Here is a 22527-nt window from a genome sequence, read left to right as displayed (position 1 = left end):
GCAATCCAGTTGACTGATAAGTAAGCCAGTACTATATAAGCTGGAATGTTTAACTAAGTGCCAATACCCTCCTAAGTCAGGTATGTCAACTTGCTAAGTGGTTAGCTAACTTTATACAATTTCTGCATCACAATAAGTCATCATTATGCTATTTGCATGCTACATCTATTCATATCTTCAGAACAATAAGCAGTACAGCATGGTAAAATCTTGGACCATCAGTTAGACCCACACCGGTATACCAGGAAGACAGCAGTAAACTTACTTTCACCAGCCACATAATTAGCTGGAAAATAGCCTTGCTGTCCATTTGCTAGGCTGCCAAACCACCAGTTATCATTATCTTTGTATAACACTTGGATAATGTCACTGCGATGGATGGTTAGCTCATCTGATCGATGCGCTGTGTAGTCATAAAGAGCCACTACCTAAAAGAGAGATAAGAGCACCACAGCTTTATCACAACCATGCCACAGAGAAAAAAGCGCAACATTCACTTCCTCTTGCAGAAAAGCAGCTGAAACCAAAGCTGCACTTTGGTAAAAGCTGAGGCTGTCTCAAGTTTTGCTAATGGGATCAGGGGTGGTGGGAAAGCAGCAGGAGAGGCAAGATAAAGGACTGTGGGATTGTAGAAATGGTTAAGAACATTCAATTCACTAAGATTAGCTTCAAAACAGCAGCTGTTAGTTTTATAAGCAATTTACTTGTGAAGCAAAAGGAAAAAAAAAAACACTTCATATATTCACTTTCTTAGAATTGTTACACCACCTTCAGATCCCATTCTGTGTGTGCTCATGGAAGCATATGTGTTCAAATAAATACTTCAACAGTATGACAGTTTTACTGAAGGAAAAATTTAGTACAAAAATGTCATTGCAAAGTTTTGATCACTTCACTTTTTCTTTTTTTTTTTGTTTAGAAATAAGGATTTACATATACAATTTCATAAATATCTGCCAAAAATACATTTATATTCCATTTCACACAATAAATCCATTTGCTAGTGAAATACAGTGCATCTATACTTTTCTGGAAAATAGTACTAATAGCGGTCGGCACCATACATAGAATACATTACCAGAAGCCTACTTTCTACCCTGAATATGAAAATATCAAGTATAATTTCTCATTTATTTCCTATGCCCTATGAACAAAAATCTGTCTTGATGAATTCAGAGCAGAAAAGACTGAAAACAAGTGAACTGAAAGAACAAGCAAATTGCTCACTTCCCTCATCATAACTGAAGAACAAAATTATGATCTATTTTACACAAAGAACGCTGCTTCCCTACATATAATCTTGACCTCAGATCCCTCTACGAAATTGTAAGTAAAGAGATCAGAAACAGGGATCGTTAGGAGTGATAGAAGCTTACAGGGGATTGAAGGAGACAGCAAAGTTACTATGAAGATAGGGATTTGGAGAAAACACTTCCTTTTTTTATTACTCATGCATGCATTTAAATCCTAAAGCTGCTGAACTGCACTGCACAGTGCTTTTTATATTTGTATTTCTATTTTGAGTAAGATAACCTGCAAGTTATGCGTGTAAAAATATAGCCAAGGTCACTTGTATTTTCATACTTCCACGTCATCAGTTAAACAGATTAGATCAGTTATGAATGGGAAAAGATGGTAATGATTCTACCATTGCAAATTCTATGTGGTAATTTGTGAGCTGGTCAGCATCAAAGACTTAGTATCAGCATAGTTCTCAGAAGACAGGAAATTTATCTAAATATGCATTCAGTAATCCTGAACTTTTATAAAGAAGCTATACAATGATATATCATCCTTTATCATAACTCTCCTCCCTGCATTAGGAAAGCTTATATAGTAATTGCAGGTGACGTTGACAGTATAGAAATATGAACTTTACAATAAAATAGAACCAAACTAAAACATACTAAAGAGCACCATACATAAACAGTACAGAACTGGAAGCTTGCATGATCATGTCCAGTAAGGGGTGCTCTAACAGTGCCCACTTCAGTTAAGGGGCAACGGTTTCCTTAGTGATAGCACTGTGAAAATCATTTGGTCACTTAAGGTCAAAAAAAAAAAAAAAAAAAAAGAGGAATGTAACACTAATTACTTGGCAGCATGAAAAACAATGAACGGCAGAGCAACAAATACTTCTTTTTGCAGTGTCTTTTGTAAGATAGGTCTAGTGCAAATGTTTCGGGTTTCGGAAAAAATTACAAAAATTTAGTAACATGGAAACACTGCCAACAAACAGTTCAAACCAATCAAGCAAGTCCCACTGTCTGTCTCCTAGAAATAAAAAATTAAAATACCAATGTGTCCTGTAATACAAACGGTTAAGCAAGCCTGACAATTTAAAAGAAATGTGGAAATTGCCATTACATTCTCTGGGGAGATCAGAAAATGAGTATAAGGAGATACAGGAAATGCACCTCAGGACCAAAGAAGAATGTAAACCACTCACAATTATGCCCAAAGCAATGGAATTTCTTCTAGTGTGACATTCAGACATGTTAAATTTTGTCTGGGTCCAAGTTCGAGCAAAAAAAAGAATAAAATCTATATTCATCAAAATTTTACAAAATTATTTTTCAAGGGTGATATAAAATCAGCAGTAATGTAGTTATGGTGGTTATGAACATGTTTGTAAGAACTACAAAACCTAGGGTAGCAAAAAAAATCCTTGGGATCATGCTAAAAAAAAGAATGTGCTTTCAAAAGCACAGATACAGTCTAACAGGTATACAAGATACTGCAAAAGATTACATAATACTTACCGTCTCTTGCCCTAGTGGACAACTGCTTCCTCCTCTCACCCCCAGTGCAGTCAGGCAGTCATCATTCTAGAAGAAGAAATTATTTTAAAACTTCAATATGAAGTATTTTGATAAACTATCATTTTGAGTATTTTCATGTCTACTGTAAAACAGTAAGAATTATCTGTAATACAATACTTTTTTAAAAAAAGAAAAAGCAGAAGTGACGTTAAGCAACACTGAGTAATATTGGCTATGTAGATACTTAGAAAAAGATACTAAGTTTTTCAAATATGTACTCTACACTAAAGACAACATGGGGGAAGACAGAGGACTGATGACTATGCGGTCTAAGCTTGTTTGCATTGCAAACACTACAGTACATGTTTAAGAAGTTGGTGCAGTGAACTTCACCTCTGAACCAGTATGCAAAAGATGCCACTTTCATATAATGGAGAATTTCAGGTTGGTCTTAAGAACCAATACTTTCCTTTTAATTCTAATTGTTCTATCTTTACCACTTACTCTTCAGACTTCCAAAAAACTCAAAGGAATAGCAGGTATATTACCCAATAATTAGGATGTGCCTGTACCTACAAAATTCGATTTCTGTCAAACAATAGAATTCTTCAGCTGAAAGAAGATCTAGAACAGAAAAATTATGAAAAGTAGCAGAGGAACAACAAATTAGAACAAAGGAAGAGATGGAAGTCCTTTGCTGGTGTTACTTAATTTTTTTCAATGTCCTATTTTCATAGAGGGGAAACCAGTTTCCCCTAGATTTTGTGTGTGTCAAAGGATACAAACTACAATGCAGAATAGAAATATTACACAGCAATTAAAACAGAAGAATCAAATGCAAGCTTTGTGAAGTAAACAACATTTCCACCCATAACAGATTGTACCACATTATAAACAACATTTAAATTTGATAATTTCTATCCAACGTACTTCACCTTTTTCATATTTTACAGCCCCTCCTTTAACTGTCTTTTGCATGAGCTTCTTTGTCTTCTCTTGCTTTTTTAGAATATATATCTAAAATGTATTGCTCCTTTTATTTTCTGTTTTTTTATTACGGTGATCCAAGGAACATCATTACTGCAATTCTCAGCAGAATAAATGGCATTCTCTAGAACAGAGATTCTTGCCCTCAACATTGTTTTCCTAACTTAGCTAGGCTTATCCCATATGGGATTTCACTGATTACCCTGAACACAGAGGTTCCATCCAGTCTCCAGATTGCTTGGGTATTGCCACAGTAGTTACAGACACACACACAGTACACAGAGATGAACGCAGTATAAAAGCTAACAGTTGCACTCCGTTCTTATCATCTACCAGAACATCTAAGCCTACCACCTAAAGAGTTCTGAATAATTATGTACATGCACAGAGGAGGGGGGGGAAAAAGTAACTGCCTGATTTGATAAACAAATTTTGAACAAAGACTGGTGGAGCTGCAGTTCAGAGTATGTGGCTTGTTCAGTGGTCTACTGGTAGTTAGCACTGCCTTACAGGTTTCAGCTAATTCTCATTTTCCATTCTCAAGGTTAAGAGAATTGTGCAGGCAACGTGCTTAGCCTGTGGGATGGGAGTGCCTCCTGTTGCTCAAAAATGATTCATCAGAATTATTAGCAGTATTATTTAGGTATCTAGTGCAGGTACTCATATTGCCCCATTATTGTGTCTCAATCTGTCTCTCTCTCTTTTTAATAAAGTATTTATGTGCTCTGAAACACTCAACATAAGAAGAGCTTGAAGAGAGCAAGCTGTTTGGAAATAACAAGCTAAAATCCATGAGTCATCCTGAGACTATGTTGAATGTTCTCAGACACTGGGTTAAACTTTTAAGGCAACAACAATCCAAAGAGTTCCCTCTTAAAGAGATACTCCGATTATGTCATGGGCTGCACATGCTCCCTGCCTCCAGCGGGACAGGGGAATTGCCATGCTGCCTACCACAAACATAGCTACTCACAAACATAGCTACTGCAAGGCAGCAGAGCTGCCTCTGGCGTGCCGTGCCGTTTCTCAAATGGTGCCAACTACCAGTTACACTGCAAGGAACACCCAGTAAAAACTACTGGCCTTTCAGTTTAGAAACATCATTTCTTTAACATCGTGTCACAAGATTAAGCCACATTTTCAGGATTCCAAAAAAGCGGCAGACATACTGAAGTGTATGAATACATCGTTCTTAAGACAATATTAATGTCCCCTTTTTTAACGCAAGATGGAAACTAGTTAAGCCTTTTCTTGCATCACAGCAGACATGGGGCTACAGTTATGTTCTGAGGAGCTGGTCTTTTTGGGAGTCAGACCACCTGTGAGAAACAGGATCAAAATGTTTGCTGAAAAAGCCTGCCGTGTCACGCTGATTTGGGTTGAACAAAGCTGTTAGGGGCTTTCAGTGTAAGGAACATCCTCAGAAGATAAACCGATCCAGTAGTTGATGCAGAGTTCTAGACCATGGAATATCATGCTGGCTATCCACGACTAACCCACTTAGATAGCCTTGACGTTTCTAACACAAAAACAAACAAACAAAATGTTTTAAGACACTAATACAAAAGAGAGCATTGCAGGTAAGAGTAAGCTGATAAATAAGTTGCTGTATCAAGTGTCACTGATTCCTGATAACAACACTAATTAAAATGTTTATGGCTTCTTTTTAATTGGGCAGTTTCAGTGATTGTGGTAATGGAGGTTTTGCTTTTAATTCATGCAGATGTATAGCAGCCAACGGGATTTGGGCATTAGACAGCATTCATTTCCTTAGGAGAAGCAGCACTGAGTAAGAACAAGTGATATGTTATTACTGCCTTTTCTGTAAAAATTTCAGCATTTCATTTCTACTACTGAACAAATATATTTCAAATACCACAATATCAAATTTTAAAGAAAAAATATGGAAAAATGTAAAGTCTATCAGTGGTTTCATATGCTTCTTCCTTATATGGAAACACACTTCATTGTAACAGAACAAACATACAGATTAAGACTCACTTCTAATTAGTCATTAACTCTTAATAACTACACTTGGAAAATAAGCTTTTCTAAGATTAATCTCGGGCAGACACTACACATACCACAGTGAACCCCAATGTGTGTGCATACAGGGCCAAAGCCACCCTCCCTCCTTTTCCCATTAGAGTGACAGACTCAGTGACATAAAGGACAAACATCTATTTCTTGGATGCTGCACAGTGCCACTGCTTCTCTCCATTCCACCTCCCTATACCTGCTATCTGCCAGAATGGAAGAGAAACGGGGAGTATTACTTGTGCAAACACTCCAGTAAAGACACAGGGAATGAGTGTTCAAACTTCTCTTGTCTGTTCAGTGAATCTGTGCCTCAGTGTGTAACAGCCTAGGTTCTGAGACTGTTACCTTTCGGGTTTTGTTGTTGTTGTTGTTTTATGCTTTTTTTTTTTTTAAAAGAAGGAGACAAAATAAGAAATGAACCTATAGTGCTCAAAAAACCCATGACTGGCTTAAAAGTGAGATAATATTTAAAACGTTTAAAAATTTTACAGAATCAATCTGAGCTTTTACAGTTGCTCTATTGTTTTCATTTTTCCTTATGAATTCGAGGGTTAGAAATTTACTTAATCCTCTCCTTCCCTAAGAATGTCATGCAATCTCTTTACCCCAGTAATTGAAGTTTTAACTAAAATGCTAAATAAACTGAGACATAGCATAAAATAATTGGATATTGCTAGCGCTGTTGTATTTCTGTTCTTGTTCTCTGGTCCAATTAATTGTCAACACACTCCTAGCTCAGGACACCTAACTGTACAAATTTAGTCTATGGGAAACAGAAGTACAAGGACAGTATTAATAGCTAAATTAAAATTATTCTAAAAGTATTAATTGCTAAGAATAATGTACTCTTCTTTGGTCTTAATTAATCTGTCTGTAGACACTGTAAAGTTACTTCCTTAGGCTTCAGATGACTACAATCCTTATTTGATTACAGCCTTTCAATATTTAATGAGCATGGGAATCTATAATCTGCCTAGAGGAAAAAAAACAAAACTGTGCCAGGCTGCACTTTATTGAAACCTGCAATGTACAAACAGAAAACAGAAATGCAAACACAGCTGCTGCAGTAAAGCCTACAGGGATAAAAAAAAGAAAGAAAAAAAAGGGGAAAAAAGATCAATTCAGAAGTATGTGAAATACTCCAGCTCCTGAAATTATTCAAAACCTCTTCAACTATTTTGTCATTTGTAAACATACTACTTTCTTGATGTAAATTACTCAGTTTACCTGCACTTATAACATATATTACTGCATTTATAACAGAAAAAGTAACAAAAATGTTTAAAAACCTTAATTTAACCCTCTCAGAAAAAAAATATTTCAAATTAGCTGCTATTTAGTATTTTCCAAAACAGTTAATCCTGTAAAAATGTTATAGAGCTTGCTATGATGGAGAACATTAAAACTGATTGAACAATTTATACTTTATTTGCTTGAAGATACCTCTTTTTGAATAAAGACAGGATTTAAAAAAAAAAACCTCTCTACAATGAGAACTTGTGAATAATGACATTTTATAGTTAAACATGAATTTAAAAAAAATTGCAAAGATAGAATTCCTTACCGTCTGTAGTCTACCCAATAGTGTTCGGCTAAGAGGATTTCCTACTGGGCTGAAACACCCTGTGAAAAGAAAAGGCTATGAATTTTCTGCTTGTTATCCTTTTCCATCGAATAAACCATTTTATTTTAAAATCATTATGTTAGCAGGATATGTTTGACAAAATTCTAATGAAAAGCAGTAGCATCTTTCAGTCACAACTATGCATCCTTCAGTCAGGAACAGTTGGAGGGTTTATTTAACTAACAGACCTGACACAAGGTTAACTAATCCAATATTTCCATTCAAATGATTTGGAGAAATAGCTCAAGCTATGTCCACATGCCACCTCGTGCTCAAAGCTGCCACTATTATCTAGGCTGTATTGCTTTTCTCTTCATTGAATTTCCGAGTAATGCATACAAAGTTTTCCAACAGAAATGATCACAAAAACTCTCAAAGGAATTACTTCCTTATTTTATCTGAAAGAATAACTATGCCTATTCAGTAGTTCCCTTTGATCATCTGAGTTCCTATCACAACACATCTTGCTGTTTATTTTATTCACTCTCTACATAGTGCATTTGAACAAGTACTTGTAAATTCTTTTCAAACTATTATGTTAACTACTAAGCTCAGGAAAATCCTTTCATCATCTATGGATTTATCTCTTTGTTATTGGTCTCCTCAGCTGTATACTTAAGAAAACATCTTAAAAAGAAAAGATACAAAAATCTGAAAGTTGTTGAACACGACAGTGAAAAATGCTACTGCTTCGTTGGAGAATGGTTTCTCAAGTAGAGAGATACTAGACAACACAGAGTTAAGCTCACTGGATTTTCTCTGAGAGACACCAGATTTGAAACAAGTTTTGTTTTCAAAGAGGAATAAGTTCTGAAAACTCATTTTCATTTGCCACGCCAAAAGCCTACTCTTGAGGAGTCCAGTATGTGAATAAAGAGGACTTTTCAGACCCAGATTCCCCTGTACTGGCACAGCTCCACAAGGAAGCTTGCACAACTCCACCTACAGTATACTTTCTAAAGCCTAGTGGTTTGGACTTTCACAGGAGATTTACTATAAATGTTTAATCATTAAGATATTTAGATATTTGTAAATATAAGAAAAGCTGCAAGCTCAATCAATCATAGTTAAACCATGCTCCTGCAGATCTGCATGTGAATAATTTTGTACCTGTGAGAAATCCTCAATATGTGCAATAATTGATTTTTCAATTTTCTGTATAAATGAAAATTTTTGTGAATTTCATTATTTCAAAAAAGCTTGTATAAATTCTGAAATGCTTCATTTTGAAAGGCTTACTTTGATTTTTACTACTTTTTTCCATCTCTTTTGAGAAAAGAGATGAGAATAGAAACCGTTTTCTGAATTCAAAGACAGCAGACCTGAAGCTTACCGTTTTTTAAAATGAGCTATTTGCTAAAACATTTGTTCAGCACTAACACCAAAAGTCAGTGGGGATATTAATCCTATTAATATTGTTATCTACGTGCTCATACAGTTATAAAATGAGCTGCTACAGATATGATACTACATATGGATATACTATTGCATAACAGTGTCAAGATCAACTCTTTGAATAAAAAAAAAGTCTGCATGATAAAAAAATATTTTTTCTTTAGACAGCTAAGTATTCTACCATAGGATTTTCAATTTGAGCATTGTAGTGTTGTGTCAGCTCACACAAACCCATTCTAAGATAAAAGCTGTATAAAATAGATGATGAAAACAATTGCTTGTTTGGCAAAATCTTCAAACTTTAATTAAAAAAAAAAAATCTGTATTTTTATCAGTAATATCATTGACTTTCTTGTTCTCCTAAGGAAAAGGTGTATTACCACCAAGTACTTATGGAGTGTATGTTTATGTATGTGGGTACTCCTGTGCAGTCTCTATATTTAGCTGCTTGTCAGGTGAAAACTTTATGGTTAGACTGGTATCCCAATTAAGCCTGAATAAAGGGCAGTGCAGACCTGTTCTGCTGCAAGCATAGGAAAGCGACAGACGTGTAACTCAAAGCTATAAGGAGCACTGTGCTGAATTCTAGCAGCTGGCACCGGTTTTGACTTAGCGTTTTCCGTGACTAGAGCCTTCTTCCAAAACAAGCAGGAAATTCTTATTACTTTGCTTGAGGTGTAAACACTAAATAGACCACAGCGCACTTGGGTCCAAATATTCTACATGCCAGAGAGCCAATGCTATTTGTTCATATTGATCATACCTATTGGTTACCCCAAACCAGTCTTTAGTCTTATCCATTAGTTGTTTTCAGTTATCAAGCATTTCTTTAGTAGTGCCTACATTCAGAGCAGTCATACTAAAAACCAAACCAAAACAAAAAACCAAACCAAACCAAACTGTTCAAGTCTTCGTCATTCACCAAAAAAGGCCCATTCAGCAAGCAAGAGAATATCCATCCTTTCTTTCTCAAACGATGCAGTAGATTTTTAAAGCAATTGTACACAGCTATTGGCTTGACGTGGTTCCATGCTTGATGAAGCATGTAAACGACACCGCGCAGGTGTGACTAACAGCCTCAGCAGTGCTTGCTTTGCTTATCTCTGATCCAGGCTGTGCTAACTTTTCAACTGCTAGAGTGAGCTATTGAAATTGAGGTCAGGATTGCAGAAGGACATTTCCACTTCATCCAAAAATGAAGTTTACAGGACACCGTGACCTGTTGGGACTCTCACTTAGCCTGAGCTTATATAAAGGTCATTAAATCCCTTGTAAGGTCAAACCTGAAAAAAACCAACACCCAGATTACCTAGACTGTCTTATCTTAAGGATGCTTCAGAATCAGTAATGAAGAAACATTTTTATTGATTCAGAGAGTTTTCCTGAACTCTCCAATAATCTTTATTAACAGCATTTGCTGTCTTCACCTTCAAAACCCCATGTGTCTTGAGAAGCTAATCTTCCCTATGAAAGTATTACCATTTGAACTACTGTACTCCCTATTACTCTGCATTGATCTTCAGTGGTCTCCTGTACATCATTTCTAGAAGAACCTACTCCTAATGTCTAAATGTGATGTTAGATGTCTCAAAATGATAGATGCTGTTCCTTTTTCTCAAATGATCAGAATTTTCACATTGACAAAATTTAACAGCAGGATAGATGTTCTTTATGGTCCACGTAATCCTCTCGCTATGATAATTTTGTGAGTCTAAGCATGTGCTGATTTAGGTAAATGCCTGCCAAAGAATTGGTATCTTTTGAAAAACAATGTAGCTGTCTGCCTTGAGAGGGAGTCAGAAACTATCAGTTTCCCGTACAATTTGAACAGTGAACTGAAAGTCTATCCTTAGTTCCCCTGAGTCACTTCTGGCAATGTATCATCTGCCAGTATAATTGTAACTAAAGAGAAAAGATGATGACAGAAACCAAGTAGTTGTCCTCCTGTCCAAAACACGTCTGTACTACCAAGTTCCCAGTTTTATTGCACGCTTTCACCGAAAAACTACCCTCTTCTCTAGATAAGCACATTATTGTAAATTGATCAAATTCTAAATGGGCCGAAATACACAGGAAATGGATGAGTTCACTTCCAAACAGATTAGATTTATACAGAGATTTACACGATAACAGCAACAATGCCCCAAAATAGCACTTAAAATAATTAAGAACATTCCCTATTAAATAACAGTATCTTTAGCTATTATATTTGTTTTAAATTAATAGCAAAAGAGCCAGAACAGGGGAAAAAAGTCCTTCTAGGGAGTCACGTAATTCCACTATTATCCTACTGGAGTGCCTACAATCACCTAATATTAAACGTTTATCTGAAAAATTCCTCTTTTAATAGAGGCTGAGACCATTCATTACAGAATGTATATTTTAATTACCTTTTCAAAAGAAGGCTTTTTCTCCCTTCATGAAATGCTCTTGATAAATTAATTCTGTTAATTAATAAAGGTATTTGTGCATCATAAATCTCGAAGGATTCCAGTCTCATGGAATCTACAGTTAATGAAATAATCCAAAACTTTATCCTGGAAAAACCTCAGAAAATCACAGAACACCAACAAACAAATAAATAACTAAGACGACAGGAACAACAGTTAACATTCAGACATTTCTGTGATGAACCCCTCTAAAGCATACAGAGAGAAAAAATTCTTACCTATTTCAGTTCCACATTATTGTATTTTTAATTGAGTTTTACTTTAAGTTTATACTAATTATTCATGTCTAAAAAACCCACAAACAAATCCTGAAAGATGAAAATAAACTATGCCTCTAGGAAATGGTATTTCGCATTGCAGACATTCTTCTTATAATTTATATTGTGGCCTCTTGCAACATGGCATAGTTAAAATACACCCAAATAAACAACAATGGGAAAAAAAGTCAACTCAGATGAGAGATGAATATGTGTATATCAGCTCAGTCCTTTTCCTGTTCATCTTCTGTGGCTTTAAAACTGTTCCCAGTAAACAGAATTATGTTTTCAGCACAGTCACCTATTCAAAAGTATGAACTTTGTGACCAAAGGATCTTTTAGTATGCAGTATAATCTCTACTTCAGGCTTCAAGGGAAAGTTTTGATTTTTTTTTAAAGTATAAGCTTTCAGAGCAGTATTACTCAGTTCTTTCTGTAAATTTATTTTTCAAGCTAGGTATAATATACGGGAAAGATCATTTTGTAATGATCTAAATATATATTAATCTTCCCCCAAAGGCTTTATCCTCATGACAATTATGCTTTAATAGATCAAACAGAATTCATTAAATAAAAAGATTGTTTATATATTGGATAAGAACTTGTTTTCCTTTACTTAAACACAGGATCACAAATACTTTCAAAACCCACTGCAAACATTTTCAGATGCAGTTCACAAAAAATTGAAGGAATGGATGCACCTACTTAACACATGCGTGCCCTTTTGTTTTACCAGCAAAACAGATGTTTTACTAATAGCCAGTGCTGTAGGTGAAAACCTACTTCAAATTCTGCTCTACATAACTTAGTCTAGCACCTATGATTTTGAACATATTCCAAACTGAACAGGAGAATGGATAGGACCAAAGTGTATTGAAAACTGTTTCAATGAATTTGAATCTGTAATACAGCTTTTAAAACTACTTTGGAACACATTTGGCTGAAGGTAAAGCAAGAAAACTACATTCAAAAGCAGTTCAAAGTAAGACAAGGAACAGAGTGTTTTTAGCATTCTTTCTAAAATAGTGTTCTCTTTGTAACTAATATGATGCCAAAGGAAATGGTTAATTCTCTTGAGAGCCCATATCTTGCAAGCCGCTTAAAATGTATATTCTCAAAATAGATGGTTCTCACATGCTATGTTTAGGTGTACGTAGAATAGTGCTGTGACGGCATCACTACTGAATGCAAAGGACTTCTACAAACACACATAAGATTCTTGCAATGTATTCTGCACTGACAGAAGTCTACTCAAGGTCAGGTGAGCCCATGCTGTTACTAGACCTCTCTTTGTCTTTTCCCCACTTTTTTCTTCTATCAGAGCATCTGGAAAGACTGAACTATCTCCTCAATGCTGTTCTCATTTTCTAAGTGGGGTTCCAATTTGTTAACCTAAATCTATCCACTTAAAACCAAAACATAAAATCCTTCTGTTTACTCTCTTACTTTCTGTAAGTTATATAGAGAAACTTCTGTTAATTTGGATATTTAGAATATCTCTCGGATAGGAGAGCTGTTTTTATGCTATATACACTTAAAAAATGAGAGAGGGAGAAGCCTTAGCTCTACTGCTGCCAGATGTCACCCTTCCAGTTAGCGGAGAGATTGATCTAGATGGCATTGACATAACAAAACAAAAACCAACCCCCTCCCTACCCCAATTAAACCAAGAGAGAGCTGTGCTGATAGGTGGAAAAGCATAACTTCTTTTTGTTTCCCTTCCCCATCCCCATTAATACAATGAAAACTTGTAAACTAACAAAATGAAAGAAACCTGGGAACTTATGTCAATAGATCAGGCTGTGGTCGCCATTCAAAACACTATAGAGAAAAGTCTGCACGGAGGGATAAGCTTTCAATAAAAAAAGTATGCAATATTTACCAATTGTTTACTAAGTGCTGGTAGTAAAAACAGTTACCCAGAAAAGTAACTCCAGGGAGTTATACAATTCAGTACCATGCAGTGCCACACATATTGCTGCAGCTTCTTTCAGACCAGCACGCGATTTTCTAGTAGATGCCCCAACTCTGGGTATTAGAGGAGCTCTGGCTTCTCAAACCATGAGTCAGTCACAGTCTTCCTAAACTGAGAAAGACAACTGGTCTAGTGTGCTTAAACACAGTAACTTTCTTATCCAAGGACTGGTACAGTTCTCTCTAGCTACTGCATCTGGTTGTGACTCCCCAGCTACTCCATCTGGTTGGACTCCCCAGCCCAAATGGCCAAGTACACTCTTGCAGCAGAGCTAAGTGAACACTGGAGCAGTGCATGGAGCAAGGCTTGAATTCACACCTGTAGATCCCCAAAGAGATACCTTCACTGTAACATCAACTAATTCTAATCCTCGTATAAGAGACCTCAGAATCAGACAGTACTAACACAAAAAAACCACTGTGCTTCTGGCAGTGCCATATCCCACAACATAATTGTATCTACCATCAGCCGAAAGAATGCATAGAGATATTCATTCAGGGTTAGCCATCATTTTCATTCCTGGTTCAAGGGCACAAACGTGTATTTGCTCTGAATCTTAGAACAGCCCTCCAGAAGGAACTATGGAGATAGTCTGTCACTGGCTTTGAGGAGAATACTATTTCACACCAACGCATTTATCCTGTACTTAGGCACAACGAACAGGCAGAATTTGGCCCCTATTTACAGAAGGAATAATGAAGTAAAAACTATTGCATCACAAAAACAATTAAAAAATCCAACTTTTTAATTAGAGATTAAAATCAAATACATTTAGCAGCCTACACACCTACCTAATTATTTCTGAGTAATCTTATCAAATCATCATCTTACATTTTTCTTGCAAATATTAAGTTTCTACAGTACCATATATAAACAACGCAAGTAGTAGCACGTGTCCCAAGCATTCTTTTGAAGTAAAGAACATTTACTGAATTCATGCTAATCAGGAACGTGCTAATTTATGACAACCTCTAACGTTACATCATAATGGCATTAGATAGAACTGAAAATGAGCAGGGGTTATAGTATCCAGTTGTTTCTTTCTACAGTGTAGAGAACAGAAAGTGACTCTACAGCAAATGTCAATAAACCTGCACAGATATCATCAGCATTCTGAAATCAGATTGGCAATATCATTTACAAGTTCTAGATAGCAGATTAAAAAAGATGGAAGGAAAATGCAGACTATGACGCATACTTTGTATTAATATGAGTTATTTTTCTTCTAGTGCTGCAGATATCCTGAGAAAGTCATTATTAGTTTTGCTAAGCTCACCAGGACTATTTAAAAGCAAACTAAACTAAATTTGAAAAGAAACTTATTTTGTATTATATTAAATAAAGCTTGTGGTGTTACCCTATTGAAAAATACTTCATGAACTATAGAAACTGCAGTCCCCTCCACTTCTGGGTTTGGTAATATTTTTGCTTCTGCATTAACTTACCCTCCCTGAATCAGAGGAAATGAAGCTCAAGCAGGATTTATGCTTATCTGTTTCCTAAAAATATGTAGTACAGTTAAATTCGATTTATTAATACAGTTGATTTCTATGTCATACAGTTAAATAGAATTTAACTCTATCTGTAACTCTCAAAGTCAAGTATCTACTGACCTCAGGAGGTCTACACATGTCTTTAAAAAACATACTTGACTAGGGATAAAAGACAAAGAATGAAAAATATGCAAGGATGGAAAACAAAGTCATTTACTTTGCATGGTTCCTCCCACAACTGAAGTTCAGCAACACAGTTGCTTAAATCAAATTAGCCTGTTGCTCTACAAATGGAAAGCTGTAAGGAAATATGCGTAGAATACCACAAATACTTTTCAAAATCAGCCATTAACTTTTTTTGCAATGCAAAGTCTTCTCAGCTAAGAAAAAATAGCCAGTTACTGCATGAACTACTGAGTTTCTATATTACCCAGGAGCCTCACAATGTCAAATCAAGTCTTGACAAAACAAAACAAAAAAAAATCTTGTAACTGCTTGAAGAACATATGTAGCATTTTTCTAACATTTGCATTCAAGGAAAAATAGTATCAGCAACATCATATGCAATATGCTGGAAAAAATAAGTCAGCTTGATAGTCCAGGTATTTATCATGACCAGAACAGCCACCAGTTTGTACCTAGCCTACTTTCTCCATTACATTAGCAGTTTCAGCCAGTACTGAATATTAATTTTGAGAAAATACTACCAGAAAGTTCCATGACATTGACAAACAATTCATACATTATTAAACCTGAAAAATGCAGGACCATTGGCAGACACTAGATGAGGAAACCATTATATAAGAATTTTAATATGGTCTAAAACCAAAAGAGTAAGAAAAAAAGTTCATAGCAGATACACTTATTATTGTATTTTCAGAAATGGAACGCTATGTCTTTAAAATACATTCCCATGTTTACTTTCCATTTTGTAGTTCAGAAACTAGATTGGGAAGATATTGCATGACAACATGTGTGTGGCGAAATCAACCTACTACATGTGAGTTTTTGTGCATGCACACTTTCGAGTTTTCAGACAATTTATGAGCAAACTAAGAAGAGTTTTTCTACATATCAGTGATTAGAACATGCATGAATAAGTAAGTCCTTTCTAATTCATTTCCAACTGTATATGGAAATAAAATAATGGCCTGTAGCAACTTCGGGAACAAAATCTGAAAACGATTCCTTGTAAATTATCCATGACAAAGAGCTTGAGACTAATATTGGTATCATCCATTACAGAGGAAAATACACTGAAAAGTTAAGTCCAACATTAAAGCAACACATTGCAGATCCAGTTGGGCACAGATTTCAGTGATGTTGATTTTTGCAGTTTCCTTCACCTACAAGGTCCACAAAGTTTTCTAGAATGCAACAGCAACCTGCTACTACTTTTACAGCAGTGGATTTTTAGAATGCTTTTTAGAAAGTATCACTATTGTTATACTCTCAACTGTCACCCACCATGCAAGTACTCTAGCAGAAGTTACACTGGTTATACAAATATGTGGATGCCAAATATTACGCTACTTTGGAGAAAGTAAAAAAGATGGTGCCCATTAAGGGCCACCTTCTAGTACAGGAGACCCTGGTAGAAAGCTTGAATTATCGTTTGACAAAGAGCTGAAAAGCAATCCGTTCTAGACAGGTTTTTCCTTGGGTCTTAGGTGGAGGATATGCAAAAAATAAGCATGGAAAGGAAACTTTAGAAAAAAAACCATCATAAGGAGGCAATATTCCCTTTCATTTACAAAGTGGTACCTGATCTGAGGAGAGGTAAAAGACAGAAAACCAAGAAAGGCAGGTTCATAAAAGAGGGACTGTGCCCAGCTTTGGGCTAAGACCACATTTCCAGAACTCTGGATATCCCAGAGAGAACAGACTTCTCTCCAAGGTTCAATCAGCAACCCAAATCACTGCAACTGGTATTAGAAGAAAGTAAGACTTTACACTACCTCAGCGTCAAGCCAGCAAGTAAAAGTTACAGTCCTACCCAGTGAATTTGTATCTTATTTGTATAGGAATTTTACAAACAAGACTATTTGCACAGCGAGTCTAAAGATGTAATAAAAAATATTAATGAAAATTAAATTCAGAATGAATACAGAAATACCATTTGACTAAATATCTTCTATAGTATCATGGAATACAATTTGATAAGTATTTAATACAATAACATGAGCACTTTTTTTCACATCATCATACAGGTAGTGCCAAACTGATAAAAACTGCAGTATTTTAAACATATAAGCTTAGTTACATCACCCATCCTCTCTGGTTTGACTAACAGCAGCAACTAAAATCGCTAATACTGTGCTCATACTGCATCTCCAATAACGCAAAATCCACAAGAAACCAGCAGCTACTAAGTTTTCATACTCATGAGTAAGAGAAAGGGGATTATTGAGGTCTGAATATTCAAGGACAGGAAATTCTTCTCCATAGCTTATTATGAAAGTTACCCATTTTTATACATTATGCATTGTGAAAGATACCTAGGTTTCTTTAAAACTGACTTAATTGCTAACTGCTACACAAACATTTGTTTCTTCAAAAGGACCAAACAACTATACAAAACACAGAAAACTGTCTAGTAACACTCTAAGTTTGGAACTCTCAAAGCACATGCCTTAATAGCCTTGTTCACATAAAAGCACACAGTTGTTAAATCTTCCTAGATGGTTTTTGCACATTCACATGTGCCAAATTATTAACTCAAGAATTGGTGATACAGACAACCCTGGACACTCGTTGTTCTCTTTGCAGGATTCCTGGAACTTACCCTGAAAATGATTTGTTTTGGTAAGAAAAGCTGATTTCCAGGAATATTCTGACTTCAAACCACAATCTGAATTGCTGAAGATCCTTTACACGTATGAGTAGACAAAAAAAAAAGATGGAAGAGTCCTTTATGTTCTTTAGCACAAGGAAAACAACTTTCCAATAAAGTACTGTTATCAAGGTACACATGATGTGATATATTGTAGATGTGCATTAAGTGGGTACTGCACTCCAGATTTTCCAAATAACAGTAGCACAATTATCTTTCTTCTCCTGTTGGTTCTGCTTTTTATACAGAAGCAGCCAAATCTGAAGCAAATATAATTCGGCTGAACATATTGTTAGATTGAACTGCTGGACACAAAAGGTGAGAAGTTACCACTAATTAATCAATATATAGTTCAAAATACAAGTTCTGAATATATTTTTAAAATGAAAAATTCCAAGAGCGTGACTTGGAGTCCTTAAAGGAGATAAATACCAACTCAGTTTTAGTTTGTACCTGGCTCACAAGAGAAGTTCTTCAACTAGCAAGAGCTCTGTTACAACAGATTCTCCTGAACAAGTAGAGGAGGTGACAGACCTCACAAATACCTCCTCTGAATTGAAACAGCCTAAAAAAAAAAAAAAAAAATCACTTCAAGGACAAGACCACCCTTTTTTATTAGAGAGGTGAACTCTGCTTAAGTGTAGTTACCCATAAATGAAAATTCAAAGATGCAAGGAGTAGGAAAACAGAGCCTATTTATGCTCTTCACCTGAAAATAGTAGAAAATATGACATCTTACAACGCGAATCTTGGCAGTTACGGTCTTTGCTAGGAAAAAAAAAGCTAGGGGAATCACTTCTTATGCTTTACTAGTGGATAGTGACAACCAGAAGTTTGGTGAAAGAATTCTGAAAAAATTTTCTGCTACTAGGCAATTTATCACATCAAAAGATACACAACATATATTATTAAGTAAGCTTCAATTTTCTGTATTTTATTCTTTGGCATATTAGCTGCAGCAGTCTGCTTCCTTTGACCAGTCAGGCTCTGAATGGATTCCAGGAAGACCTGTATCGACATATGTGACTGCAACGCCCTTCAGCTAATCTGGCAAAACAACAATCAATGAAGCACCAGAAGCTAGCAGAGACAGCTGAAGTAGAGACAGTGGCCCTCTATTCAAAACAGAAGATATTGACAGGATTGGAAAAGGGGATGTGATATCTAGAAGCATATAGGGATGTGATATGCTGAAATCAATCTTCAGATGAGGTACGCAGCTTCAAATACTATCTGTTATACAGTCTGAGTATGAGTCTTCTGCAGAAGGACTGCCCGGCACACCACAGCAAAGCCTGGGGTCAAGTGAGCAGGAAAGACTCCAAAGAGTTTTTTTGAATTTGCCTGTGTGTCATTTGGATCTTTTTTTCTCTGGCCGAGGAAGTAAAAACTGAAGAAACTGAGCCCTAATTGTGAGGGCAAAAGATGAGGAAGGAACCTGTGCAATCTGTTCCTTCACTGGAGCATGCCATAAGGTTGCAGAAAACACCTAAATACAAGTTTTCAGGAGTAGAGTTTTAAGGCAATTCTACCACCTCATTTGAAGCCAATGAGGAACGAGTCACTGCTTCTTACAACGTCCAGTGAGCAAGAAAGCAAGCTAACAGCGAGGAGGCGGGCTCCAGTGAAGCTCTCATTTCATCTGGATCCAAGCAGCACATTGAGGCCAGCTCTGTAAATAATACCGAGTCACTAGGTTGTGTGACAATAGCAACCTGTCATTTACATACCCATAGAGGCCTTCACTTCTCTGTCCATGCCTTCTGCTTTCTTAATGCTTTCCCAAGCCACCACCCTCTATCGTTAGCTTCTATAGGACCAACATGATCAGTATCAAGCTACATTGGTACCAGTCTATTGCATAGCATAATATGGACCACAGGTACCCAAAATTAATTTAAAAGGTGTTATACTAATAGAATGAATCATGTAATGGAAGCTTGCTCTCACTGTGAACTTTGTGCTTCAGCAATGAGGGTAACAACAGTTGCATATGAATCCATGCAAGTTTAGTTGTTTCACACTGATAAAAATCTATCTACAAAATTAGCAAAGGGTTTTTAAAATAGTTGAAAAAGTATGTATTTATAGCAAAAAATGATGGACAATGTATCTTAAAAATACGGATTTTTTTTTTTTTTTCATGTACTTGGTTTTTGCTCACTTGTCAAAACCAGGAATGAAGTCAAAGGACCTAGGTCTCCTCTTGGGAGAGGGAGATGCCTCCCCCTCCTGTGCACCATGGCTGCTACTGGGTCTTTTGCATAGTCTTCCCAGCTCCTCTGGAAATGATAGGAACAGAAGGATTGGAGCAATACAAGGAGGGATCAATTTCCTCATCTTATTCACTCATGCTTATTGCTGTACAGACAGCACCCTTGCTGACCTGAACTTTCTGCTGGACACGGAATTGATACTTTACTGCACAGCCCTTGGGCAGAAGAACTGTTTCCAACTCTGAAACCAGCTAGAATTCCATTTAAGCATGCACTTTGTCAATACTTGCTGTCTTGTGGCTCAATAGCTCAAAAATTACAGTCAAGCTCTATTTGAAAGTACAGACAAGCTCAGACTGAAAACAGTTAACAGGACTTCTCTACTTAGGAATTAATTAGATTTGGTTGTTTTAGGATCCACATAATTGAGAAAGTAAGGGCACACTCAGGCCAAATCACTTTTGGCAGAGTCTTTCCACAGTACTACGTCATACCCTGATTTTGCAATCTATATCCACTGCTGCCAAACAGAGAGTAATGCTTCATTTAATCCACACCCTTGTATAATTTGGCTGAGAGTACTTCCTTTAGCCTGAAGGCACAGCAGTAATTACCCTGACATACACCAATTTCAAGTAAATATAAATGGTGTTCTTTTGATAAAGTTTTTGGAATCTTCAAAGATTGCTGTTATTGTGCTCTGTATTTAGTGTAATTTTTAGTGAAATATTTTAATTAACTTGCCTAGAAGAGACATGAAAAAGAATATACAATAAAGGAACATGTGTATCTTTGATCTCAGGATAAACAATTCTAGCAAGTTTAACTAGAAAATACAAACTCTTCTGACATTTATAACATCTTATCAATCAGATAGAGGAAACTGGATAACCAACCTTTTAAAACAGAAGAACTAGATTGTCATTAATGTTAATGGTTTTGTCTCTATGTCTTTACTACTCTTGGAACATTTTTCTGGTTAGATGAATTTATTTAAACACTTTTTGTTTTCAAATTAAAAATCATTTTTACCATTCATTTCATAAATGTAAACACTCAGCTATTCTACCTTAAAACAAGGTCCTATATTTGTGCCTTGAGCCGAAACTCTGACATTGGCAACTGATGTTGGTGGCACAGTAAGGCCACAGAGCTCTGAGGAAGTTCCCTCCCCTGCAGAATCGCCTGAGCTGCCTGTAAGCCATGGTGAGGGCATGGCTGTGTCCTGGTACTCTTAATTTGTATTTATTGCCAAAGTCAGCTGCAAGGTGGAACATCCCAGAGATGGCTCTAGTGACTGAGCAGACGGAATAAGATCAGGGAAGTACATGCAAAGGTTGGCTGTGCGTGACAACCAAGCTTTTGTAATCTATTTGCACTGAAGAAACTGAGACACGGTTTCTTCAAAATGTAAACAGTACAGCAAAATAGCTTATAAAAGAACCAGAAAGGCATTAAAAAAAAAAAAATCTTGCGATGGATGTTTCTATTGTTTTAAAAGAAAATTAACTTTAAAAAAAATATTTTTAAGTTGAATTTTTCAGTTCTTCCATTCTGCTATGAGCAAATAATAGTAATAAAAGAGTTTTATTTTCTTTCTCCCTTCTCTCTTATACTTTTCCCCTAAGTAAAAGTGAGAGATATGAATATCTTAAAATGAATGATCATTTTCCCCAGGGGAGTTCCCATTCAAATTAGCACACAGACATATATAAAAAACATTTTAGATCTAATGTTCTGCTTTTGGTAAAAATATTTTTACCTAACTTCAGTGTAGCTAAGTCAGTTCACACTTGCTAAAGATCTGATCTGCAGTGTTTAGCTCATACTTTGTCTCTACGCAGTTCTCTTACCCGCTTTTGAAAAATGAAAACAAAATCTGGTAATTGGATCTAAATCTTAATCTGTTATCATAATTGCTCTGTGACTATGCAGTGCTTTATAGTTAAAATAAAGCCTTGTAATGAATGTAAAAGGTATTATCTTTGGTTAACAGGAGAAAATAAAAAAACAGAACAATACACTCAAAAAACTAGGGACTAAAAATAAGCCAAGTTTATTCACTTAAAAAGCGTTAGTTTTCTGCACTTTCTCGTAACAGTTTACAAACGTTATTGTTATCCAGACTGGGGGGTGGTGCAGGTGTTTCAGTAATTCAGTTTCCAAAAGAAGGAAAAGATACATACTTAATCCAATCAAAGAGTTAGAAGCAACTGAGTTCTACAAACTACAGCAAAATGCGAGAATTCTGCAAAGTTGCAATTAGATACTTGTTATAATAAAAAAAAAAATCATATTTCTGCATTTAGAAATAAAAAGAAAATTATAGGCAAAATTTTCAATTTTTTAGAACCACTGTCCCATTAGAATAAGTAAATGAAAAGGCCACGTTTCAAAAAAATTCCATCCCCACAAAAATGTTAGAAGAATTCTCTTGAAAATTTTTAAAAGGTTAAATTTCTGAAAAATGTGTCAGGCAGGATCAGTTCTTCAAA

General features: G+C 35.9%; 1 protein-coding gene across 8 annotated transcripts in view; it reads right to left on the bottom strand.

Moving 5' to 3' along the window:
- AHI1 (Abelson helper integration site 1) overlaps nucleotides 1-22527 on the bottom strand; it is a 127083-nt gene that overhangs the window by 46660 nt on the left and 57896 nt on the right. For all 8 annotated transcript variants that reach the window (XR_015708079.1, XM_087774044.1, XM_087774046.1 and 5 more), the window contains exons 20-22: nucleotides 7354-7412; nucleotides 2763-2828; nucleotides 266-428 (exon numbers count right to left, since the gene is read on the bottom strand). Coding sequence is in view for 7 of the 8 variants with exons in the window: in XM_087774044.1 (XP_087630170.1) it covers nucleotides 266-428; nucleotides 2763-2828; nucleotides 7354-7412 (288 nt within the window). In the remaining variant the exon portion in view is untranslated. The remainder of the gene's footprint in view (nucleotides 1-265; nucleotides 429-2762; nucleotides 2829-7353; nucleotides 7413-22527) is intronic.

The sequence above is a fragment of the Nipponia nippon genome, unplaced genomic scaffold (assembly GCF_047370975.1).
Source record: "Nipponia nippon isolate SJK-2023a ecotype South Korea unplaced genomic scaffold, ASM4737097v1 scaffold_4, whole genome shotgun sequence".
NCBI classification, from domain to species: Eukaryota; Metazoa; Chordata; class Aves; order Pelecaniformes; family Threskiornithidae; genus Nipponia; species Nipponia nippon.
This window is presented reverse-complemented; position numbering and strand designations above follow the sequence as displayed.